At 39.3% G+C, this 27,232-nt stretch overlaps 1 protein-coding gene across 4 annotated transcripts in view; it reads left to right on the top strand.

Annotated features, from left to right (window-relative positions):
- SATB2 (SATB homeobox 2) overlaps positions 1-27,232 on the top strand; it is a 177,270-nt gene that overhangs the window by 75,911 nt on the left and 74,127 nt on the right. For all 4 annotated transcript variants that reach the window (XM_018553915.1, XM_018553914.1, XM_018553913.1 and 1 more), the window contains 2 exons: positions 14,714-14,816; positions 25,387-25,853. In XM_018553915.1, the coding sequence (XP_018409417.1) occupies positions 14,714-14,816; positions 25,387-25,853 (570 nt within the window). The remainder of the gene's footprint in view (positions 1-14,713; positions 14,817-25,386; positions 25,854-27,232) is intronic.

Genomic DNA, 27,232 nt, shown 5'->3' with positions numbered 1-27,232 from the left:
AATGGGGGGCCAAAGCAGCTCACAGATTCCCAGTGGGGCATAAAATTCCTATTCTAGTATCTACTGAATTATAACATGAACTAGAAACAAGGGAGATTTAAACTCAAGCCAATGATCTTACTGGTTATAGTTATAGCTCATCCTTTATAAAGACCATTTGACTTGCTTTGAGCCTTTGACATGAAGACATTTTTTTTCCTCACCACTTGTTTTAACAGCCCCTGTGCAGATCTCATGTGGCAATTTCATTTTGCAAATCCACTTAAAAAGTAAATACTCTGCCATATGTGTGAATTGTTATTATGCGTCCCAATAGGTTAATATGTTATTGTCAGCTGCAGGTTGGAAAGCTGCCTCGCAGGAGTCAGGACTTCAGGGACAAAGCACTTGTGTATTAACCCTGTCCTGCTGCTGGAGGAGAAAATTGCCTAAGATTACCTAGGTCACATCAAGCCTGTAATGAGGAAACAAAAGTGCTGCTCAATATGAGACACTAGTTTGCTTTAAAATCATGTAAATATGGCACTGGCAAATGAGGTACCATTAAAAATGTATCTAGAGCCAAATTGTTTTCTTTAGTTTTTGATAGAGCGGGGAAGAATTACAACGCTTATCAGGTTTCACTGATGTCAGTGGCACTGTTGGGAAGATTCCTTAATTTCCTGTCTGGTAAGAAGGTTGTCCCCAGGACAGGAAGTGAGTAGAAATCTCTCTGAAGCTGTCCATACACTGAATTTCATTTGAACATTTGAAATGAGAAAACATTTTCACCCTACTCTTTTCGATTTTCCTTGTCACTATGGCTGAAAACAAACATCAATTAGCCCCACTGACCATCTATTGGATGTTCTGAAAACAAACATTTTCAAGCAAAATTCTACTTGTGTGTTGCCAGCTTTCGACACAGACAGAAGTAAAAATACTTCAAAGTGACACTAAACTCAAGCGTTAAATCTTAAAAATACATTCAAGTACCTGAACTATTAACAAAAATGTATCATCTGCAGATCCTCAAATCATCTCTGAAGTGGTGCTGACACTGTCCTTCCTGCTAGACGGTGGATACTTTTGCTCCTCATGGTCTCTGTGTATTGTAAAGCAGCCATCATGCTCTCTCCCGTGATAGACTGCAATCTCAATACAAATTAGTGCACTAAACGTGATATTGTAGTGGAGCAGTGGCTACTTTACAACACACACAGGGGCCACAGGGAACAAAAGTAGCCACCCTCCAGATTGAAGGACAGTGTCAGCACCAATTCAGAGCTGATTTGAGGATCTACAGCCAATTGATACACAAATAAGTTAAATGTTTGTTAATAGTTAAGGTACTTGAATAAATGTTTTAAGATTAAAGTTTAGTGTCACTTTAAATAGGGGTTTGCTAGAACCCTTTCAGCTTTTATTGTTGCATTTTTCCCTGGTGCATCTTTTCCTCACTTCCTGTCTGGTGAAAGATTTTCCCCAGAAGAGAATGTGAGAATAAATCCCCAGATAAAAACCTGATGGGGGTTCTAATCGTTCCCTATTCTATCCAAAACTAACAACAATTTGGGATATAAATACACTTTAAATTTACAATAAACCTGCTTAATAAATAAAACATACTTGAAGACATTGGACCTGAATACATTGCCACTAACAAGAGTAAAGCTCAGTGACAGGCAGTAACTCATAGGAGCGATTCAGAAATCAGATTTAATAACATTAAGGTCATGATCTTATTTGAAAACTGTTCTCGGTTATTGCACACTACTTCTAATTGTAGTATAAAATAAAGATGTAGTTTTCCTTTTTTTGCATTGAGCTGTTGTTTTCCACAATGCCCTTGTCCAGAAAGAAACCTGAACTAGCAGAACATAAATGCAGAGGCTGTCAGACATAGGTGAAACTCTGCAAGCTGAATCAGACTTTTCCAGTAAAAAAATGCATGTGCAGCAAGGCAAGGGCTGCCAACATACCACAACGCTGTTTGTAGGGGGCTTGCAGCCCTCAGTGAACCACACTGCTGACATGGTTCACATCTGTGCATTGCATTGCATTAAAAGGCACATGCATCTTGGTGCACTGGCGTGATGCATCAAGGTGCCATTTGAAATGAATGGCACCCCAACACCGCATTCGGTTTTGTGTCTGCATTTTATTGAATATTAATGCAATGTATAGATCTGAAGAGAACCTACAAGCTGCGGTTTCATATTTGAAGGCATCTCAGGTGACACTACAAAGAGACTCGGCTATTACATAAAGGATTCACTTCTTATTATAACGGAAAAAGGAAATGTAAAATGTGCTCCATGTAAAAGATGTAAGTCGATGGAGAGACCCTCCGCACTCCCCACAGCAGTCCCGGCCAGATAAGAAATTATTCTCCATGTAAAAGAGTTATTAGTAACATTTAGAAGCATGCATTTCAAAAGTTCCCATACCCAAACTGAATGTGACATGTAGGAGATTTACATATCTTTGCTGTGCACTCTGTTCTATATATTAGCAGCCATTTTGGGCCACATGAGTCTAAAATTTGAAAGTTGGCCGGACTTGAGAATACTGGGCAGCTGTTACAAAGTATCACTTTCTCAATATACCAATGTTAAGTCATTAAAACATTTCTTTATGAATGTTACTAGATTCTCTCTTTGTAACCTGTAACTTGTAATTTATAAATCCATTGAACCTTTAAAGCCCAATTCCACTGTTAATAAAAAATAATTAGCACAGTCCTTGTTAAAAAAAAATATGTTGCAATATTAAGCTCTTATCTAGAGCTGTCATCACAAGTGCCCGCTCTGAGGTTCAATGGATAGACTAACGCCCAGCATTATTCAACCATTTCCTGTCAACCCAAGACGTAAAGACCCCCATCGCGGGGGTATATCATTAGTACACCTTATGCTCATAGAAGATTGCAGTAGAGAACAGCGCAAAGTCACTACAAAGCACTGCACTGTGTCCATGTTTCATGTGACACCTTAAATATGGGTGTCACATGAAACATGGTCCAAAAAGTAAACTTAGACTTTAACTTTTAGAAATCTAATGGGCAGTACAGGCAACTGCACTGAAGGTTTAGTGATAAGCAGCGTGTATGAAAGTAGAAGAATTCATAATTAGACCAAATAACATTGAGTGAAATGGCTAGATTGAGATCATAAGTAAGCTTCTATTTCTGTTACTCCCAAATCTTCGAATGGTAATACTTCATCTTTATAAAAAAAGATCCTACAGTAAAAATGGTTAGGTCCATTTACAACGATAAACCTGTGTTCTTCCTCAGCAGTTCTATAGCTGATCTCCAGGCAAAGGGCTAAATACACAAATGAAATACATATATTGAAACTGTTTTACCTGCCAAAGGATTTAGATTTTAGTCCAATAAGACTTACAGGTGTCCCAATCCCGTGACAGGACTGTGAATGAGAAGGAGTACACTGATCTTACTCTGCTATCTTCCCCTATCAGTATGTTACATATTGGCATGTGAACACTGCAGAACAGCTGACTGGCTCATTGCACTGCTTCTCTCCCTCCCAGTCTGAGCTCTGCGGTACAGCAAATTGAAAGAAGCTAATGGCAGGTCAAATTCAGGTACTTAGACTGCTTGCATGATGTATAAATTAATATAGAGTCATATTAATGAGTGCTTGGAGTTCAGCTTTAAAAGTGAAAAAAAAACCATTGCTACATGCGTAGAGTATGAATGGTAAAAAGAAGTAATATCTTAATTTCTACCAAAGGCATTAGAAAAGCCTCCACTGATGTCTGGTGAGGAATCTGCTCATTAGAATGCAGTGTAATGCATTTTATTAATATTTACATCCATATCTGCCTTGGTATCTCAGAATATTGCAAGGTGACCTCTGCACAGGCTGCTCTGTCTTCTCCCTAGTGAGCCCAGCTAAAGACATCTGCTGAGTAAAGCCTGTAGCTGTGATTGTAATGAACTCCACTTAACAGGAGCAAAGAACACTTGCAGCTCGTAACAGAGTTACATAGAATTGTTTTCACACATGTACAGAGAGCAGGGCCAAGTCATAAACAGCCAAAGGTATCATCTCCTTTCTTCTAAATTGTTTCCAATCACAGAGAGTGGGTAATACTATACGTCTCAGCGATTGTGTCGCCAGTCACCGCTTAGATCATACGCTTTTATTTGCCGAACTTGATACGTAAGTTGTCGTTTGCAACTTATAGAAACACAGAGATATTTTTAATTCTCAGATTCTACTGCATTTACTGCGGCTCTACGCTGTTAAATACAAACATTGGCGGTTATTACTTAGGAGAAAGCTGAATTACAAGTAGTATTTGTAAAATATATATTTTAGAAGAACGGTCAGCTATAAAAAGATTTCACCTAATTTTCAGGGTGTGAATTGCTATGGGAAAAGATGTGGTAATCAAGGAACCAAGGAAATTTTCAGACCAGTGAGCTTGTTCACACCAAAAGCCTCCCCCTAGTTCAGCACTCTCAATTTTCACACTAAGCAGCCATTCAAAATATGCATGCACGGTGCCGATTGTCAGCATTAGGTGGGGTGGGCTGGGGATATGGCCACGAGGGAGCTCCATCCATACGTGCATTGCTTACAGCTCCCTCACGCGTCCTGTAAAGGTGCCTTGACCGGAGTGATGTCACATTCTGGCTCCTGACACCTCTACAGGGCACACCAGGGAGTTGTACAAGCAATGCACTTATGGATGGCGCTCCATCACAGCACAGCAGCCCATACTGGACCCCAGTCTGAGGATCCACTCCAGTTCTTGTAAGATAGGGAGACTGGGTGGATGTTAAAAAAGAAAAAACATTGAGTGTGTGAGTGTCAGAATGTCTGTGAGTGTTTGAGATTGTGTCTGTGTGTCTGTTAGTGTTTTTGAGGGCCTGTTCACAATAGCACAGTGTGCTAATCGTGCAGTCCCGTGCAATTATTGCACTGTACCACACAAAATCGTACCTACTGCGAATTCTGGTGTGAGAGTTGTGTTGCATTGCCATTCATGTGAATGGCACCCCAAACGCACCTCCCACCCACAGTTCGATCGCCCGCACCGGAACGCACGGTACCGCAATGCCATGCATTCCAGTGGGGTGTGACTTGGGTCATGACTTAATGACCAAGGACTCCTCTGCTCCTGGACTCCATGGCGCAGGTCCTGATAATAATCTGATTTTTTTTGGTATCTCCTTTTACACCTACATTTTTCCCAAATTCACTGACACATTCCTCCTGTTTCAATATTCTCCCCACCACCTTCACAGTCTGCGGTGCGGCTCACATGATCCCCAACTTCTCCATTGTCCCAGAATAACCTGCTTCAATTTTAGTCAGCCCATTTCCTGGACAGTGATTATACCCTCTATTCCTCGTCTGTAAAACCCTCTGTATGAAGAGTTTGGTTCCTGTGCTGCTGCTCTGTAACTACACAATTTTGTAAACCGGTGCCAAATGCATTATGGGGCACTTTTCTCCATACAATGTGCATTCTTCTCCTGCATATATTGTCCCGTCATACCTTCTCCACTCATCTCCTCTACATATTGCCTCTCATAATACAATCTGCAACCCTCTTCTGTACATACAGCCTGTTGTCATACCCTCCGTACTACTTTCCTACACACTCCTCTTACACATACTGCCTGCTGTCACATGCCTGCACTCTTCTCCTGCACAGACTGCCTGCTTTCATACCCTGGACATCTTTCCTACACATACTACCTGCTACCATCAGTACTATTCTCTTGCACATACTGCTTGCTGTCATACCCTTCATACTATTTCTCTGCACATACTGCCCACTGTATTATTTTCCTGCGCATTCTGCCCACTGTCATAGCCTCTGTATTATTTTCCTGCGCATTCTGCCCACTATTATACCCTCTGTATTATTCTCCTGCACATACTGCCCACTGTCATGTGCACAAAAATAACACTTCTTGGCCCATAGACAGTACTGTATACTGCTACATTCATGGTTTATTTTGGTTCACCACACTGTTTTTATATGGATCTTCATAAATGCTCATTGAAACTTCCCTCCTTATTTTGAGAATGAAATGTCAATCAACAAAAATATATGAAAACTAAAGCTGTATCACCTCTGGGCTCGTCACTTAGCAGCCTACCTGATGGTGCCACTCACTTTAAATCAAGACCTTCTCTGTTACCCAGAAAAAAAAATTAGATTGAAAATGATCAACTGTCAGTGGTTATCTGAAAGTTTGATTTTGATTAGGGGCATGGGTAAAGTATCCAAAGACACTTCATAATGTGTGACTTCACCATGGGAGGACAGTGTATATTACAATAGTCCCCTACCCACACCATTCCAAGTCTTTTACCAAATGGCAGTAGCTTGTGAGTCCTTACCCTTTGGGGTCTATTCGGCCGACCCGAAGTGCAGAAGGAGTTCGACTCAGCCGATCCAACATCTACTCGCTGCTGTTCGGCCTATTCTTATAGATGCCGAACAGCAGTGAGTGAATAGCCGAATGCCACTGAGCGGTATTCGGCTCGGTCCCTCAGAGAGGGACCGAGCAGAACAGAAAAATAGTTTATGAAGTACAAAAAAAGTAAATAGAAAACGATTGTGCGGAGCTAGCAATGACTGCTAGCTCCGCCCAACAGTTTTGTATTGGCCGGCGGTTCTGCTGCCGTCAGAAAAAAAGAAGAAAAAAAAACTCTCCCGGGCGCTCTGGGAGTCTCCCGCTCCCGGCCGCCCAGGAGAGAAACACTGCTTTTTTTTTCCTTATTCTGACACGGTGCCGTGTCAGAATAGAGAAAAAATAAATAACATTTTTGCCCATAGGAATGCATTGCTAGGTTCCTATTGGCTATTTCAATTTGCAATAGCCAATAGTAAACTACCATTGCACCCGCCCTCTGCTGATGGACCTGATGGAGAACTGCAGCAGAGGGCAGGCGCAATGCTAGTTTACTACTGCAGAAAACTACAAGACAGATAGGACAGATACAAGACTTTTTACAATAAAACTTTTTTAACTGATTTTGAATATTCGTTTTTGTTTATAGTTAATATTATAATATGGTTATAGACCAGCTCTAAACATTATTGTAATCGTATGTCTTGATTCACAGTGCTCTTCAGAACCACATTTTTTTATATGCTTTGTAACCTTTTTAATAACATGTTTGAGTTTTGCTCTGAATTTGTGGTGCCCCATAAGAGCACCGAGCTTCCAAGAACATTACTTAGGCCCAGCATAATTGTGGCCAGCTTTTCTGTATTGTGTGTGGTATCTGTCTTAGGGTAATACGATTGTTGTACTCTAGTAAGCCTTATTTTTTATACTGTGCCACCCGGTATTTCTGGTACCATTAGAACATTTTGTAACATGCAACATTATCTTCACTTTTGGTATTATTATGGCTTGATATGCTTTTATTATAGTCATGGGTTGTCATCAAGGTTTTCTATTTACTGCATTTTTATTCAGATAACACAGCAAAGCTGACATATTGGCAGCAAAATGGTTGCTTTGTCCAGATGTCTATTTTGTACCGCACAAATGCTTCCTTTGACTGAATGGTGATTATCTGAATTCCTTCAAAACTAAGATGCATGCTGAGTTTAAAAAGAAAGGTTATGATTGTAAATAAAATACCAAGTAAGGTGTCATCCATTAAGTAAAACATGTACCACAGATATCATGGTAAAAGTTATCCATCCCAGTTTTCGGCAGATGGTTAGGAGCAAGAAGAGGGTTAAATCATCCTCTGCCTAGTGAATTTTAGCACAGGTGCTAATGACACGTTCCTAAAACTGATATTAATTCTTCTTATTAGTCTAAGCGTTGTACTTGGGGTAGCAGCACGTACGTTCCCAGGCTCTTGGCTGTGTGGTCTTGTTGCAGTTGGAAACTGAACTGAAACATCTGAGAAGCATTAATGGGATTATTCATGGCAGGGCATCTAATCTTACCTTTTAGGTTCTGCTTCCTAAATCACTATTGTTCTCGCCCCTTGTTACTAATGTGTGTGTCTTTCCATATGTCATTTCTAATGACTGGGACCTCAGGACAGAGGGAATTCAAAGTGATATAACCATTATAAAAGCAGGGTTGTTTAACTGCGAAACTGCAGGATTTCTTCTGAAATGTACTGCTTCTGTGCCCAAAGTGTCAGGATTATCTGTCCCCACGGACTTTTAAAACCCTTCCCGTTTAGAGAAGGAGGGAAGATTAACTGAGCAGTGATAATAAATTCTCCACATCTGTGGAGCCCTTTTATCATGGTATGTAGTGAGTGAAGAATGCACCCAGCATCTATTGCAGCTGATATTTAAACCCCTAGGACATAAATGTAATATATTGCAGATTACCAGTGCGTACATGTCATGGCTGCATTAGTTTTCTTTTTCAGTTTTCTTTCCTTTATTTTCTGGTGATCCTGCAGATAACACACTTCCTGCCCTAGGGTGTGCTGTACACAGTATATGGTAGAGCCGCGATTTCACCCTAGCACAGGGCTACAGAACACCTCCCTCTTTCCATATCTTCATAATATAAGAGGTGTTCTGTAATCCACAGAGGTAGCTGGAAACAGTGCTAACTAACATCAGAGGTAGATAGCACAAGATGTTTTTAGCTCACAAGATTTCTGGCAAGTTCAGCAGGTATTTTTTATTTCACTCATCGAATAGATATAGCAAAGGTATATTTAACAGTGCAAAAGGGAGCAAATAAGAAAGTTCATTATTAGGGTTTGCATATACTTTAATATTATCACCCATACAATGCTCATAAATGGACAGCTCCGTAATGGCAACTTAATGCAGATGTAAACCCTTAAAATAAAATAACAAAAACTAAATATTTGTTTCTTTTTTTTAACAGTCATGTGACTGCTTTTTGAGTTGCTGTGTGCAAGCTGGAGTGATTGTGGTGATGAGTGTGTCACTTCTGATGACATCACTTGCTTGCTTCCCAAGTTGTCTCTTCCACCCATTAGTTGAATAGGCTTGAAGGTGGGCACATTGTGCATCTGCACAGCATTCTAAAGCCACATCTGCATTGTAAGGCCGTGGGTGAGTGTTTTTCCCTTAAAAAAAGTGTCAGGGCTGAAAGAATAAATAGTTTATTTTATAAAAAAAACAAACTATGACACGGGTGTATAGATACCAAGTACCGTACTTGCATACTTGGTACAAATACAAGTACAGATACTTTTCCAGCTCCAAGACTAGACTAGAGAAAAAAGTTAGGAGGCAGCTGTCATTTTTAAGGAGCATACAGGGCTCCTGGGATTTGTGCATCCCTGTTTTAATGTATGATTTTCATTTACTGCCGGTGTACCTTCCTGGTGCATGTGTTTTAATTTGCAGTGATAAATTTACCTGCAGTGAATGTTTGGTGTGAGTCACATTCACTGCTTCATAAATAGACCCCTGTTAGTTGTTGGCTATACATACAATTTGACAGTGAAGAATGCAGTCTTTTAAAAAGATTCTGTGTGTGCATTGCTGCTGTGCTAAACTCCTGGATAAGCAAATATTTTCTGAGTACAAAAGGGAATGCGTATTCATGTAGGAAACTTTGCCTCTGTGCAGGGGCTTCCTGTAATAAAGACTGGTCACTGCTGTTCTCTCTCATTGTACAGGGTGACTGGTCTTGTATCTGTCCTATCTGTCTTGTAGTTTTCTGCAGGCAGCCTGTAGTGTGAGGACCTGCTGTGCCTCACCCACAGCTCTGGTCTCAGTACATGGGATTGTACACCCACTAACCACCCCCTAACTAAAAAACACCTAAGCAAGCTAAGGAATTAAATGCATAAGTCTACAGTATTGGAATAAATATAGGCCGCAGCCCCTTTATTGGGATTAAAATCTAATTGTTCTAAACTTTCAAGAGTAAACTTAGATGACAAAACCAAAGTTAAAGTGATATTAAGCTTTTATTTGTATTTGTTAGTTTTTCAGTTCCTCGTTTTCTAGTGGGTCCCCGCATTGCTCTCCGTTCCACCCCTTGTATGGGTGCCTCAATCAGCTAAGCAGCTGCGGTGGAGGCACCTGTGCATGCACATTATTGACCGTGACACCATAGACACACACAGCCCTTCAGCAGGCCACATCCCTCCTCTCCATCCAACAGTTTGACTGATGGCAAAAGAAGCCTATGGCTCCTCTGCCCTCAGTATCCTCTACTGCAACCAGGAAGTTTCCGGATGGAGGATCACTTCGGGGACTGGCAGCGGTGACAAGCGACGCTGACAAGTAAGTTTGGGGGGACGGAGGAGTCAAAAAGGTACTGGCCATTTTTTACCTTAATGCAGAGAATGCATCAAGGTAAAAAACGCCCAGCCTTTAGTAATACTTTAACCGAGAACCAAATAAACCATAACCAAAACTGCTTAGTCTTTAAGACTCAAGCCACCAAACTTTACTGGACCGATAATGTAACACACACTGTCCACCCACCAAGTGGGTGACATTACCCCATAAAAGTGAACCGCGACAAAACGAATATACAGGGAGGGGAAGGCAGCGAGAAAATCCGGTGTCCAGATGTGTTGATGAAGTTTCTGAGTTGATTGCTGCCAACTGACCAAATATATAAAGGATAACAGTCACATATGATAGGACAGCTGTTTTTGCCTCCAAAATTGAATCACCAATTTATTCAATCAGCTGTATTCAATCAGCTGTAGTCACTTCATGATGCGATCTGCCTGGCAACCCAGTTTACCTCAGAACCTGAAAAATAGAACAAAAGAACCAGAAAGCATCCACAATAGCTTAAACCAACCTATAAAAACTATTCAAAGAATTAATTAATTAGTCTAAATAAATATATATACACATACTAAGGGTGACAGGGGGGAAACAATCCCATGGGGCCACCACTTTATCCTTGTGGCCCATACAGGCTATGTGTAGAACCAAGATGATGTAATAGCTGGGCATTCAACGGCATTTTCAGAACACAAAAGTATCCTTTGTGGCTATTGAGAACTATATTTCAATGAAAGTTTTGGTGCCTAGAGTTCTGATTTAAAAGTACTTTTATTACACCACTGTTTTGGCTTATTCATAATCTTGATAGCCACCTCATTGTACCTTGGGACAGAGCTGCAGCCTCTTGCAAGACATTTGTTAAGTACAACCTTTTTGCCTCCAGGACATCAGGAATGTATTTCTGAATGATCAGGGACGAAAAACATGTATTTCTGAATGAACAGGCTTACATAAGTAGAATGGAGCTGTCACAATGAATTTCTAAATAGAATGGTGTGCATATTAAGATATTAGCTGTCTTTCTGAATTCATATGGGCAGATTTGAAAATGTGGTACTCCCCTGGGCTGCAAAGAATCAGATACATAGGAGCTTGAGAAAACTATAGAAGCTTGCAGAGCAGAACTCATGTTGGGATGAAAATTAGTAGTAGTATGTGGATAGGCTGTGTCCCTTGTGTCTATTTAACAGGCAAATTGTTATGCTTGACTGGATTGTAGCACTGCTAGTGTAGAATGTCATATGTTAAGTCACAAATACCCACTGCTCTTAGGAAGCACTGTATTGGTGTAATTTAGATATTGTGAAGCAGAGTAAAGGTAATATTATTTAAACAGTTGAAATTCCTGACTTGATCAGTATCATACCAGCCTCAAGCTCAAAGATAATTCCATATCCTGCTCTAAAAAGTAATTGCTTTGTGGAATTAGTGCTGTAATTAACATTATTAAAGTTCTGGTTTATGGAATGTTAGTTTTTGGGAACCTAATAAATATTAGTTCCAAAAATGTAAGGGGTGAAAACATTTAAAAATTGAACAATGCCCTGAAACTGCTGAAATATCTAACCAATCCAAACCCTTAAAATGTATGTATAACCAAAACTTTTTCACGTTTTGGATGGAGTAAGGAAGGACTAGAACCCCTGTTAATTTTTGATTGCAGTGTGTGTCCCTGCTGGGGAGATTCTTTCTCTCTATTTGTCCTGGTGACCACCGTCACATGGACAAAAAGTGATGGGAAAACCAAAATGTAAGGACTGTCACAATAGCACAAGCTGAGGATAAATCCTTCAATGGGAACATGTGTCTTGTTGACAGCTGTCTAAGAGGAGAATTCCCCTTCACTTTGTTCACTTTCTGTTACGTCTCCCAAACAAAAAGTAAAGGGAAACCTCCCAGATGAGACACAAACAGGGACAGGGGTTTGAACCCCTCCCAACTCTATGTAAAACTAAAATAAATGTATTGGTTATACATACATTTTATCCTAACTCCTAATATAACACGCTTAACCTGAAGTCTAACCTTAAAACAAACCTGTTCTCTGCCCAGTCCAGTTGTAGCAGTCTATGGGTGGAAAGGAAGCCCGGTGTTAGCTCTAAATATCTATAGTCAGAGCATCCACAGGGTTAAAAAGAGTCTATCTACCCACAAGCGATTGTGCTGGGCCAATCAAAAAGCTGCAGCACTATCACATGAGAGGAATGGAGAGAGTCATACGCTACTCAGGCTTCAGAATGACTCTTTTCCTAATTTGCAGAAGTTAAAAGGAATGTGCATTAAAGCAAACCTGTTGCTTTGCTCTGCATGGGAAAAGCACATATTTATCTATAAGCTTTAATGTGGACGTGAAGACAAACTATAACTTTTTTCGGCTAGGTTTCTAATCCAGACATTCTTGTTATAGAGCACTGGCAGGATCTGACCTCCCTTTTCTCTACTACAGTTATAGCAACGTAGCTTGGTCAAGAACCACACCAATATGATAGGTTTGTTGGAAAAACAACACATGATGAGGTCAAACTTGTTGTAAGCCAGCTGTTTCTATACTGTGCAATGTAGTAAAAGCCTTATTGGTTTACAGCATTGCATTTTTCTCTCCCATTCTGATTCATGCTGTTAAGGGAACTACAAGAGGTTAATAGAAGGTACTGTTTAAAAATACATACATGATTTATTTATGAATGCCTAGTAGGTATTTTATATCTGCCTACACACTATGCTTAATATAACCGTTAACAATTAAGGCAGCCCCACAGCTAGCCCTTCCTTAAACGTGTACACAAACCTTAAAGTCAACCCTGAACTTAAAAACCTAACTCGTTCCTTAACACTAAAATGCTCTGTAAACCCTAATCGTTAACCCTCTACCTTTTCACCCCAAAGCTGGCTATACACTCTGCGATTATCTTTCGATTTTTTTCGTGTCGTCATCGAACCCTTGTTCATTTTCCGCTCGAATACCCCATCATGCACAGACCAATGTCGTTTGTGAAAATTTGTTCATTGGCAATACTAACTCACCGAATTTCGTAGATGGACATTGCTTTTTGTTAGCGCGTGTGCAGCGTTCATGTTGTGTTTTTTATTGTAGGCAAATGCCACTAATCCATCGATTTTCGTACGATTCTAAAAATGTTTTCCAGGCTGAATGATCGAGGAAATTCGCCCAGGTGTACAGTACATTGGGTTCCCATCGACTGATCGATTATCGTTCGAACGACCATTCGTGGACGATTTCCAAACGATAATCGGTAAGTGGATGGGCACCTTAACACTAACCTAAACTTAATGCAAAAACTCCTGACCGTCAGCATTGACCTTATCAAAATAAAAGCTACCAGTTTCTACCAGCACAAAGATCTCACAGTGCCTAAATCTGTGCACTGAAAACTAGTGATCCGATGGTACTTCTGCTTGCAGTCACACCTCATCCTGTGCATGAACTAACACTAGCCATCTTATATGTCATATCAACTACTTCTAGCTCTTTAATACTGTTTGATAATATAATAAAAGCTGCAATTCCCATCTGAGACTTCCTTGCATAAAACTGTTTCTGAGCATTCTCTATGGCATCACCCATATTTCTCTGCAACTACAAGCTGCACCCTGAGACTTCAGAATTGTAAAGGAAAACTGATACTGCTGAAGCTCTTCAATTTACATCTGAACCCAAGGCAACTATAAAAACACACCAATCAACACAATAATATTTTCATTAAAATCATAACATTGAAACTAGACTAAGTAATACATGACTTACTATGAGCCTTCCATTACCCCTGTATTACAGCACTCAGATTGCATTGATACAAAGAGCCAATAAGGTCTCCAGCATACACATATGCTGAAAAGGAACAAAGGCAGAGAGTGGGAGCATAGGGATTACCACATCAGTCTGCTGCTGCTCTTTTGCTAACTAGTCACATACTGGGGGCAAAGAGGTGACCTAGCTGTATTGCCTAACTACAGTGGAAAAAAGCTAGGTCACCAAGTCTGGTAGAGCTATGTAAATCTCAGGACTGGATGGACAGATTTACAATTAATTTGGCAGGTATAACATACTCACCTATATGTATTTAAAAATTGTGTTTAGCTGTTTGCCTGCAGTTCAGCTTTAGATATAATTGTTGTCTTGGCTGGTAAATAGTTTGTACATAATGTGTCAGAAACAGCATAAAGTGCAGCACACTTTAAAACAGGTAAGAAATTAGCAGAGGCGTTCTTCTTGTTCGTATTTGTGCACAATGGAAAGACCAAAGGAGACAGATATTAAGGAAAGTAAATCATGATGATTGTTTATTTACTATGTAGTACTTTCTAGCCAAGAGGAGTCTCATTTTTCATCCTAATACAGATGAGGAACATTATTGGCTGATCAGTGAATACTTTACCGATCACTTCTCTGCCTGCTAAGTCTTTATCTAATAACATTCCCTCATCCTGTACTCTCTTCCAGAGCATGATCTCCTCCATTGTAAACAGCACATACTATGCCAATGTGTCAGCTACAAAATGCCACGAATTTGGGAGATGGTATAAAAAGTTCAAGAAGATGAAAGGTAATGTTCTGTAACTTTGGGGGAATATTTCAATCATTTGGAGAAGAGCTAAAATAATTAAATGAACATCCATATTAATAATCCAATGAAGTCATTGTTTTGTACAGTATGAAAATGCTCATTCTATCATTGCACCACTGGGTTAAGTAAAAACTAAGTTCACAATAACTTGTGTGTTCATGTGTTGGGGGAATTGTATTTTGGGGAGATGATAACAAAGTCACATAATAGACCCAAAGGGTTAACGATACTCAATATCTAAGTTTGAGCTGGATTTAGTCTTCATAGGCTACCCTTTGTCAGAGTCTTAAACATCTGTGGGCTTGGTATTTGCATTACTGTTTCCGAATTGCTCACATGACTAGTGTCATGCTAATCAACTTGAAAACTGCCATTGCTTTTGATATGGACTTGATATTGAGAGCGGCTAGATATGAATTGTTCTTTTTTTTTGGAGTGCACTACAGACATTACATTTCTCAAAGTGATCAATAGACTGCATTTGTTTTGATGGATGTAGCACAAAAATATATTCTGTTGGTACACTACAACCTGTAACCAGACAATTCAAAGAATGTTCTGCAAGACTGGAGGAAAGGAACAGTGGAGAAAATAAAATCGTGCCATTTTAGTGCTATTTGTTCTAGTGCTGGATAGACAATAAAACCGAACACTCAACTGGTTATAATGGGGATGCCTCCAATGTTTTCTTTGTTCCACGTTTATGGAAAACTTCCAGTTAGGTATTCCAAAGTAATAAAGTTGAAAGAAACAAACAAGTTCCTTTTAATTTATTCATCGCTAGTGGTACACACACACACCTTCTTTTTGCTCTCTCCTGCTCCATTTTGCTCCAATAACTTACACAGAACTACAAACTCCTTGTGTGACAATGCTGATTGGCCCTGATTGGTGCAATCACATGGAGTGGGTCGCATGTTCCTCAATATCCAGCAGTACTGAGTATTTCCTTTGGCTTCTGTCACTGAATAGAGCAACAGGTTAGCAAAATAAAGGTAAATATAAGCCGCAGGTATAAGCCCAACTCAAGCCAAACCTTTCTTTTAGTGGGGAAGTGATAGAGCCTCTGTCAGGGTTTTATTAATAGTTTGTGTCCCTATTGAGGAGATTTCCTCTCAGCGAATCTCTGCAGTTGGGACACAGACAGCAGAAAAACATTTTTTTGGGGAAAATTGGGAAGGGTTCCTTCTTGACAGAAGCTTCTATTCTTCCCAAGAAAATCTTAAACAATATCTTGGCTTCAAACAGTAGATACTGGACAGTATCAAAGTGTTAGTGAGATCTCACTAGAATGAACCTTTAACTGAGGCTTCATGTTTAAGACTCCTGCCCATTTAGATTTAAGAGGTATTTTTTCTTGACTGCCTAATGAGTATTTTAATATTGATCTTCACCAATACTTCATAAAGCTATTTGAGTATAGAATGTTGCTTATAGGGAACGTAGTAGGTATGAGTACCATATGAGCACCCTTTTTTAAAGCCCATGTTTATGAGGTCTGAGAGACCTTAATGACTGCCACTTTTGCAGGACAAAACAACAGGTTTACTTTAATCCCCCCACACACACATACACACACACACACACACACACACACACACACACTCACACTGTTTTGTTCTCCTGGGAGTTAAATTGGCATACACATAGGGGGTTTTATTTATTAAAAGGAAATAGGCTGTTCACTTTGCATAGGAATTTTCACTTAACTTAGTCAATCAAGTGAAGCTCTGGTGTCTTCCGTTGTCCAATCATGTGCAAGCAAACCATACTGGGGTTTTTTTTCCTCGCAGAAGATTGGGTATTCTTTGCTAAGTGAATTTTCACCACATGTACTAATCTAATGGAAATTTCCCTTGCAAAGTGAACAGCCTATTTGCTTTTAGTGAATCAACCTCAGTATGTCTGGGTATTGGGAAATATGCGATTCACTCTCCTTCATACGTAATAGCACTGGTGCTTGGTAATCAGCTGCTCAGAAAACCCAGCACTGAGACATGGGACAGGAGAGAGTTCTCAGCCTTGTGTAACCTCTACATCACAGCTTGGCAATTATACAGGGCTTCTTCTTCTCATCCCTCCCTCCCAGTAGGCAAACCAAGTAAAGGGGGAATTAAATGAAAGAGGTATGAATGAATAGCAGGGGCCAGCATTCAGCAAAGCGCAGGTTCACTTTAAACCAAGTACTAAAATATAATAATGTTTGTGTTTTAAATCTGTTGATGTATATCAGTGTATATCATAGCTGTCATCTTGCATTCTTTGGGTAAATAATATTGTATGCTTTCTTTTCTAATGTGTATTAAGGACTACATTCCTAAATTCTGTTTATTAGACCAGCACAGAAAGTCTTACTTAATGCTAAATGCATGCATATTTTAAGCACAAATGGAATGTCATTAACAATTAAGACTTCTCATCAAAAATTGTTCATATGTTTCTCTAGCAGCTATAAAGAAATCATTACATTTGGTTTAAAAATAATTAATATATTTCAAAGCATTGAGGTTTGTTTAGTGCAAGTTACTGGTAATAGTCTGTTCTATACAAAGTGCGGGCAATGTTTAGCAGACATGAACCACTAGTGTGCACCTAGCCACCTTATCCTTTAGCGTCCAAATACACATACTAACTGGTAGATGCTTATGTGTATATACATACACACATACTGTACATTTAAGGACCTATCTACTGAGACATATATATTAGCTGCATTGTTCTAACATATAAAGAAAGGTAAAAAAGCTAACTTGTAATGTTTTTACACAGTAAAAGTGTTAATTTTCCAAAACAAAAACTTTCTTGGCATGTGATACCAATCATTTTAACATTTAGATACTATGAATTTGAGAGATATACAAGACCACCAAAGATAGCCTTGATTTGGCAATACATGTGGCAAGTTGATTCAGTAATTAAACTTTCACTTCTGATCTTGTCAAAATTGCAAAGTAATCGAAGACCTAAAATGATGACTGTGAAGGAGATGGGATCGAAATTGCCCGGTCGAAGCCGCTGGAAAAATCAGATAACTTTTAGTGATCTGATTTTAGCAAAGTAATCGAAGACCTAAAATTATGACTTTGAAGGAGATGGGATCGAAATTGCCCGATCAAAGCCGCTGGAAAAATCAGATCACTTTTAGTAAAATTGCTGTAGCTAACTGTATTCAAACTGTCAATTTGTTGCTCAGTTTCGACTTCACAATCGCACCGAACTCATGGGTGGTAGAGTACTTTGTTTTTGGCAATTACTTGTCATCGTATTTGCGATTCCCAGGTAATTGAAAATGTTTAAAATTGACTGAAAATCGCCACGTGTATTGCCAGCTTTAAACATCAGTATTAGATACATTTTGGCTGCCTGGGGGCCAATTTATTTTCTAAAATGCATTTTTTCTCTCTGAAGTAATGAGATAAGAATTCTTCATAGCCAATATGTAATAACAGGATGTGAGTTTTAAAATAGAGATCTTTTTCCAGTCAGAATGATATCTAACATCTAACCACAGTCTACATCTAGCCACTCACACATCATTTTGCATTGGTTCTTGTTAGATTTGAATTTTAGATTACTGTTTAAAGGAATTTCTTTTGAACTATCACACAAACTGACCGGTTTCTTTTGTAATTGTTTTGAAGAAATATCCAGTTAAATTTGCATACACATAAAAAAAATCAAATTGGGAAAACAGTAGCTTGATTTACCATACATATTGGAATCATATTCAAATGATTGCAAATTTTAACCAATTGCTATTTTGTTGTTGCTCCTTTGTTTATCTAAAAACAATTGAATAAAGTGCACGTACAGCTCAGTTTTCATATATACCATGAGATTATCCAAATGCCTGGATTACTGAGTGATCAGGTCAAAGTCCACATGGAACCTTTAGGCTGTCCATAAGCCGACAACTGTGGGGTCCCTGCTCTGCTGGCCTTGTTTGCTGTAGGCAGCAGGATCAGTCCAAGGCTCCATGAACCAGAGTTTTCCTAATGTTAAAGGATTTCACCTAGCGCAGTATGTAGCTTTAAAGTCAATACTAACTTTATCACCTGACTTTATTCCATATCTTTACAGAGAAGAACAGACTAATTAAACTACTTCAGTGTACCTAATAAGGACTTTGTTTTCACAGTACAACATCTACAGAAGACAACCTTGATTCAAGGAGGTCAAGGAACCAAAGTGTTTCTCAGACATTGTGTACGCAGACAGTTAAAAGAGAGGCACTCTCTGGCTTCCTTGTATTGCATTGTTTCCTAAGCTGGCTCATGAACACAAATGAGTTCAGAGTGTCTAGGGTGTTATGTTAGGTAAACAGGCTTTGCTTATAATGGGTTCAAGTGCTTTTGATCTGCATAGAAATGGTAGGGTAGGTTGTAGTAATAAATATACAATTGTTCCAGGAACATAGAAGGCCTTCTAATTTTATGTGGCAGGGGAAAATGCTCTTCCCTAACTACTCTACTATAAGATAACCTTTTAGTAGGAAATTAGTGGCTGATTATCTGGCTTATTCATTTAGGGACATCCAACCTTATCACAGCACTTCAAAATTTACCAGAGAAGAGCATTTGGGATTAAAGTAGAAGTAAATCCCAACTGAATGACGTTTAGCTTGCTAAAGCACTATGGGGGAATTTATCATAGCAATTTTTAGTGTTTGAACTCGCATATGGTTGCATGGGATATATTTACGCCAGATTTATATTGCTAGTTTAATGTTGTGGAGGTGACACCATATGATCCCTACCGTTATCTAATTTCCTTAAGGGCATTTAGCGCTGTACACTTCATTACACCATAATGTTGTTCATAAATGAGATTAAATAGACTCCAGGAAAGAAGACTCGTAGCTCCATGCAAAAAGCTTAACTGTCGCTTCTTGAAGAAGTGCACATGAGGACTTCTTAATTCGCGATTGTTGTAAGGTGATGTGCCAGTTTCAGACAGCCGCAGGACAAGCGCAGATGTAAACAGTTGCAAACTTTCGCAACACACGCGCAGTCGGGAAAATAGTGCAGGCTCTGGTCAAAACGGTCGCACATGTTAAAAGGAGTGGCTAAACAATATTGCACATTAAAAAAATGATTGGCTAAAACAGTCGCAATTGATTTGATAAATTCCCCCTCTCTGCCTCTTTGCAATCACTTACTGTCTGCATGTATGAACTCCAGTGATGGCTGCATGGCATTTCTCAAATTGGGTTTCTTAATGGTGACAACAGTAGCCCTTGCCACTGTGATGTGTGTAATAATGGTAACTTGTAGTCTCTATCAGAAGCCTGTGTGACAGCGTGACAAGGCAGGAACACAACTGTGAGACAGAATTTTGTCACCCTAAGCCAGAAAGTGCCTGAACAAGGAACTTAATGGCAGAATCACCAGATGATTTAACTGAAGGAAAAGCATTATTTTAATAAAGATACCCCCACCCCCTTGGGCTGTACTGATAGACACCCCTTCCCCAATCCTCCTCTAACTAGTCGCTTCCATAGAATGTGAAAAAAAAACTACCAAAATGTCCTTTTAACTCACCTGAATCCTCAATCATGTGATGTTCGGGTCCTGAGTCTTCTATCTTCTTCTATGCATAGGAGGAAGGGTCATTCTTTGGTTGTCCATGTCATTGTGTGTGTGACTTGGACACTAACGAGTGGCTCTCCAGTAGCGGGGTCCTCTCAAAATTCAGGGGAGTCTGCAGTGGTGATGTCAGCTAAAGGGCAGCGACTGGCAAAAGCACATCTGCAGCGCTGGATTACCAGTCTCCCACATCAAGATGGAAATGGCATTAACGAGGGACCTGAATGGTGGACTTAGATGAGTATATCCCTCTGCACAAGGTATTTTAAAAAATCAGAATGTCTAAGATGAGGTGGGAGGAAGGGGGTATAGGGCGTTTGATTTTTGTCCAGAGATGGGCTTTAAGGATGAAGTCCTACTTGTATTTTGACTATACAACATACCGTACATTAATTATATGTTAGACTTTGCAAAAAGGTTAGTGGGCATCACGGAACCCACTAGCCACAATATTCACGAACGACATAGAAAACAGCCTTGTGCAGAGGTGCTCCCAATGGCAAAGCATTAATTTAATGTTTTGCATGTTTGTGTTAAAATTCACAATTAAGAAAATGTTTAATTGAGATTGGACATGCGTGCAAAACAATGTTATAGAAGAGACAAGGACAGCAGCATATTTGGAATCAGAGATGTGAATGGCAACCATGACATCTAGGGACATCTAAGAGAAATGTGTGGGTGGGGGAAGCACATCCAATTAGGACAGCCAATATTTTTGCCTTATCTGAGCAATTTTTCATATGTCCATGTGTATTGTGCTCTTGTCTATTGCATACTTATACTGTGAATGCTACAAAACAAATTACAGCTTTAAAACAGTCTCACACTAAACCAGCAAGTATACTCTATATTTTATATAAAAAATTTTTTTTTGCACTAGCCTCTAACAAAACTGATATGATAATATGGTATCTACCGTTGTGACTATAGGGGAGGAGCATAATGGAATATAATAGATTTACCTTTTACTGCTGTAGGATACATAGAAGCCCAATATAAAAGCCTGCAAAATTAGATATTTAAAGTGACACTAAACTCAGGAGTTAAATCTTAAAAACACATTAAAGTACCTTAATTATTAAGAATACTGTTCCTTGTTTGTGTATCACTTGGCTGTAGATCCTCAAAGCATCTCTGAATTTGTGCTGACACTTTCCTTCTTTCTGGAGGGTGGCTACTTTTGTTCCCCATGGTCCCTGTGTGTGTTGTAAAGTAGCCACCACACCAAGCTCACTCCTGTGATGGACTACAATCTCACATTTAGTTTACTAATCTGTATTGAGATTATATTCCATCATGGGAGCGAGCTTGGAGTGGTGGCTACTTCACAACACACACAGGGACCATGGGGAACAAAAGTAGCCACACTCCAAAAGGAAGGACAGTGGCAAAACCAATGCAGAGGAGATTTGAGGATCTACAGCTGAGTAATACACAAATAAGATACATTTTTGTTAATAGTTAAGATACTTGAATGCATTTTTAAGATTTAACTTTGAGCTTAATGTCACGTTAACTCTACTAGTAACAATAGTAACAATTTTTAATGTACCATTGTTACCATTGTTACCGCTATACAAGGGTGAGTCAAAAATTATCCGCACTCCAGTTAAATTCAATAGAAAATAAATTCTACAGCCAGCGTGCGGTTCATTTTTGACTCACACTTATATATTGATGGGAAGCAAATATTTTACAGCAGTATCCAGAACAGAAATAGAAGAGAAACCTTCCAATACACCTGTTCTGGTGATAGCTATCTAAGGCCCCTTTCACACGGACACCATCCTTTTCAATCAGCAGGAGATCCGTGCACGGGGCCCCTGCTAATTGGAGCAAAACAGATCTTGCAATGGAGGAAGAAACTGAGCTGTACAGACCCATGTTAGGTCTATGGGGAGTCGGTTATAAGCAGACACGTGTTCATTTACATCCGATTACCTCCAATCCTTCATGATCAGGTCCACCAAAACCGAACTCTGTTCCTCTTTTTTTTTCCGTAACTAGACTGACTTGGAGGTAATCGGATGTAAATGAAGGCACTACCATTTACATCCGGCTGCCCATAGAGTAACATTGGGATTCTGAACAGATCCTGACTCGTTTGAAAGGGGCCTAGGACGTGATTTGCTTCTGTCCTTCCTGTCGTATCTTTGGTACAGAAAGTGAAAGGATAACCCCCAGTGGGACAAAGACAGTGATAAAACCTAGAGAAGCTTTAACCATTTGCTACTTTGTCCAAAAGTAAAGAAAATGTTATGTGTTTGTTTTGTATACTTAAAAAAGTAAAATAAATAGTAATGCCATTACTTTTACAATTGGTTAGGTACAATGTTTTGTGTACAAAGAGAATGCTCACAATCTGTGAATGTGTGAGTATGTTGGATTTTCTTGAAGATTCTGGTTTAATGGCATCTGGTATCATGACCCATTGAAAAGGATCTCTCAAGTTAAGGCATCCATCTTAAAATATTAGTTAATTTTAAATTGCCTGCTACCACTATGTCATCCAACCTGTTTTAGATTAGGGGTTAATGTCTTGTTGGTAGAGCAGTGAGAGTAAATGGATGTTTCTTAATCAAAGCCATGGTTTTAGTAGCTTTTTTTTGGTTACTTTCTGCCACATAGACCAGAACATCTGTATTTAACATGCTGCAGAGAAGGATCCTTGCTCACTGTATGGAAGAAGTTTTCTTTATGTAGAGGTACCACACTCCCCCTGCTGATTCAGGCCTATAGCTCTGCAATTAACAAGGCTCATGCTCTTTGCTGATTGGAGAGCTCTAGATCTGACTTCTATGATGTTGGACCCCTGCAGAGAGACAACTGCTCCACAAAGAGAGCAAGGGTCCTTCTCTGCAGCATGCTGGTAAGGGCAGGCTTTTTGTACTAAATCTGTGGCTGATTTCTAAATAAAATAACCTGTAAATATGTACACACCTTTTGGTTTGATGCATCTGGAACATATTTAGCAGATTTAAATTGAAAGTTCAGTTGGGATTTCAAGGGATTTCAAGGAACCGCCTAACCAACAATTATATTTCAGATAAAGGTGCAGCCAGATGTCTTATATGTCTTGGAAACTCCAACAGTGAGGCCTGCCTCTCATCATTCCGGACTCTTTTCTTCTCTTTTCCACCATAATGTTTTAGGTGTTCCTGTCCACCTTTGTGTGTTTTATCATCACCTTTTGCATTCACCATTATAGAGAATAAATAAAATCCAACATGGAGAGTGAGAACCCCTTATAATGGCCACGGCAGCTGTGCAGACCCAGGGAGGGCCTGAAATACTATCAGGCACAGTGGGCACATGTATATAGATTGCAGAGGTAGAGAGGTGGCATTTCCCTGTATATTTATTTGCCACAATTGTTTTTCCACAATTAGTGCAAAAAGTCACCTCCTGTAAGGATTTTTACATGTCATCAGAATACTTTAAGCCAGGTCAGAACCCAGAATCCATAACATTTGTTGAGTAAAGGAGGGGAGGGACGACTATGTAGGGCTCCAAACATTTTGTGCTTAAAGGCTACAGTGATCCACCCCTGGGCCCAGGGACTCTAGTGAGAAAATCTTACTAGCAGAGTCCCAGACAGATAAAAGTCACTTTCCAGTGGTTTAAGTTTACAACATCTACCAAAACCAGCAATATGAGGTTTGAGTCGGCTGACCGTGTAAGGGTGTAGATTGTATAGATTCTGTAAGCGTTGACTGTAGTTTGCCATGGCTTCCTCCTGCAGATTTTATTTGAAACATCTATTTTTGCTCAGTCCTGTTAATGCCAATTGTACTGTGCTTTTAAAACAACAAGCATGGGTCAAATGTTTTAAAGGATAAGGTATCAGCCATAAATATTTGCATAGGTATTGGCAAGAATAAAGTGACACTGGCTATGAGTAATGATTCTATCATTATAAAAAGATATCTGAAAGGCAGATCACATGTCCTTTGTATTTATAGATTCATTGGCTGAAATTTGAATGCAGTGATCAGGTTCATTGCAGACAGTGGATGTTCCCTGTCTGAGAAATGAAAATGTAACCTTATATAGTATAGATTGATGCTGCATATGGCAATATCACTTTGTTTGGCTGAGGTGATCTTGCTCCCCCCTGAGAGACATTAATTCACCTCTGTGGTGCATGCAGGTGTCCATATGCTTACGGATATTCAGGACTGTGCTGACTGACAGAGGTAAAACGTCACTGTATACTGATACAATAACCAAAGAGATCAGTCATCAAAGGGATGGATTATATTACTACATCATAAAGTCTCTGACCCCCAAATGAAGCAAATGTAATATCACTAGTAATATCTATGAGAATCTTTAAGATAATTTTTTTTCGCCAATTCCCCAGTTTTATACTGTACTGTTTTGCTATAAAACAGGCAAGAAAGGGCAATTATGATATTAAAAGGACTACAGCTATGATTTAATGGAAAATTACTCTTTTTTTGTGTTATGGTTGAAACAGTATATGCTGTAGTGATAAGATATAAAGGCCTATTCACACTATTTTGCTGCATTACCCTTGCATTAAGGCAGGATATTCTTTTGAATGAGCTTCCTAATGCACCAGAATGCAGGAATAATGGTGCATGTAGCATTTTGCCGGTGTACTGCACCACACCGCTACGCACATTAGGCAAATAAACATTTGCTAATTCAGACTAAGCTTATTATAAAATTTGCACCAGTACTGTACCATTAGCACATTATTATAGTGAAGTATATTGCTTCTAAACAAAAAACTGATGGAAAATTGCAAATGGTTATGTGCCAGTATGTGTGATAATCTGCTAACATAACAGTGGTTCTGATCCAAAAAGTGGTCCTTTATGTATAATGCTACTTAGAAGCTATGTTGACCAACAGGATCAGGTATTTTATGGTTGTTATAGCAGTACCAATAAGTTAAGTTTGGATATGCTAATAAAGGTTTTCTTTTTTCACAGTTGAACGGGACAATCTAACAGACTACTGTGTGCTGGGTCAGAGACCAGCACATTTATCCAGTATCAACCAGCTGGCAAGTTTAGGAAAGAGCAATGAGCAGGCACCTCATAGCCCTCTTCACCATAGCACTCCTATCAGAAGTCAAGTCCCACAATTGCAGCCAATAATGAGCCCTGGACTGTTGTCTCCTCAGCTCAGTCCTTCATTGGTGCGGCAGCAAATAGCCATGGCACATTTAATAAACCAACAGATAGCTGTTAGCAGACTTTTAGCACACCAACACCCTCAAGCTATCAACCAACAATTTCTAAATCACCCACCAATTCCCAGACCTGTCAAGCCAGTAGAGATCACAAACTCTTCAGTCGAAGTTTCTCCAGATGTCTACCAGCAAGTCCGGGATGAGTTAAAAAGAGCAAGTGTGTCTCAAGCAGTCTTTGCAAGAGTGGCCTTTAATCGCACACAGGTAAAATGCGTTACATGTTTTATAATATGCCCTATACACCACTTATTGTATGTAATACCATGACATCTTCTCTTTGGTCATCAAGATGACATTGTATAAGAATCAAATGTGTATGGTTATTAGTTCAATGAAAATTGTGAGCTTTTGGGGCACAGATACCCCAACTTCAGGAAGAGTTTACAAAATATCCATTAAGTTGTATCAAAACTTAATAACTTTCCATGCTTGCTATAGGAAAACAGATCTTTGGCCTCTCTATGTCTACAGAAAGAAAGTTAGCCCAAAATATGTATTCCCTTTGTGAGAGAATGAGGTATAAATAACTAATTTGATTGGAGTTTTACTGTTATGGTTTTATTTCATTCTTCTTGTGCAGATCCATTGGCAGGTAAATATATGTATTTCAACTGTGTATTTAGCTGTTTTCCTGGAATATAGCTTTAATAGCACATAGACACCTGTAGACTATGACATGCTTTCAATTAAGAACTTTCTGTATTCCTCACATCATCGAACAGATCTGCAGAGATGGGAATACCCAAGGGAAATCTCCCGCCAAGTAAAGAGGTGGCTTTTTAGGAAATTCACATATAGGTCATATGAAGGGAAATGAAATTCGAGAATTAAAAGATATTTTAATCAAGCTTTTGGTGCATTTTTCATGATGTTAAAAACTTCTTACTGATAAATGCACTGAGCAGCATATTGTCAGTATATAAACATAAATTAAAGAGCCCATACATATTAATATTTATGGGTACTTACCTTCAAAGCATTATTTAATAATTCTACAAATGTGAAATTTTTATTACATAACTAAATCTTTTTTCCCTTTAAACCGTCTTATTATAAATGACTTGTCAGGCAAGTGAACAGAACCCGGCACGCATAGTAGGCTAAATATATTCCTGGGATATTTCTATCCTTTACATGAAGATTTGTTCAACTACTAATATAGTTGCTGATAAGTATTTTATGGGATGTCAGTTAAAGTGCACATACATGGGCTCAGTATCAACCAAGCAAGATAACCTGCCAGAGCCCATCTCCTACAACAATGTAAATTTAGAGCTCTGCCTTGTTATTTTGCTTAACTATGAGGCTAATTGGAGCTAAGAGTCAGGGACGAGGAGCCCCCAGAGGTCTGACAGTTGCTGTCCTATCATGCTGATAATACCTGTCGTTTTTCAGAGCAGTATGAACACACATACACCTTGAAGACAGAGATCCCTGTGGGAATTGTATCCAGGAGTTCAAGGCACACAAGACATGCGTGCTAGCCTCCTTACCACCATACAGGTGTAACCGTGTAACTGTAGTCTAAGCATTAAAAGTCCAATGAGGCATTATAGCACAAATGATATAGAATATATATATAT

This window comes from Nanorana parkeri, unplaced genomic scaffold (assembly GCF_000935625.1).
Source record: "Nanorana parkeri isolate BGI_ZX_2015 unplaced genomic scaffold, ASM93562v1 scaffold134, whole genome shotgun sequence".
NCBI lineage: Eukaryota > Metazoa > Chordata > Amphibia > Anura > Dicroglossidae > Nanorana > Nanorana parkeri.
Note: the sequence above shows the minus strand (reverse complement) of the source record. Positions and strands in the feature narration are given on the sequence as shown.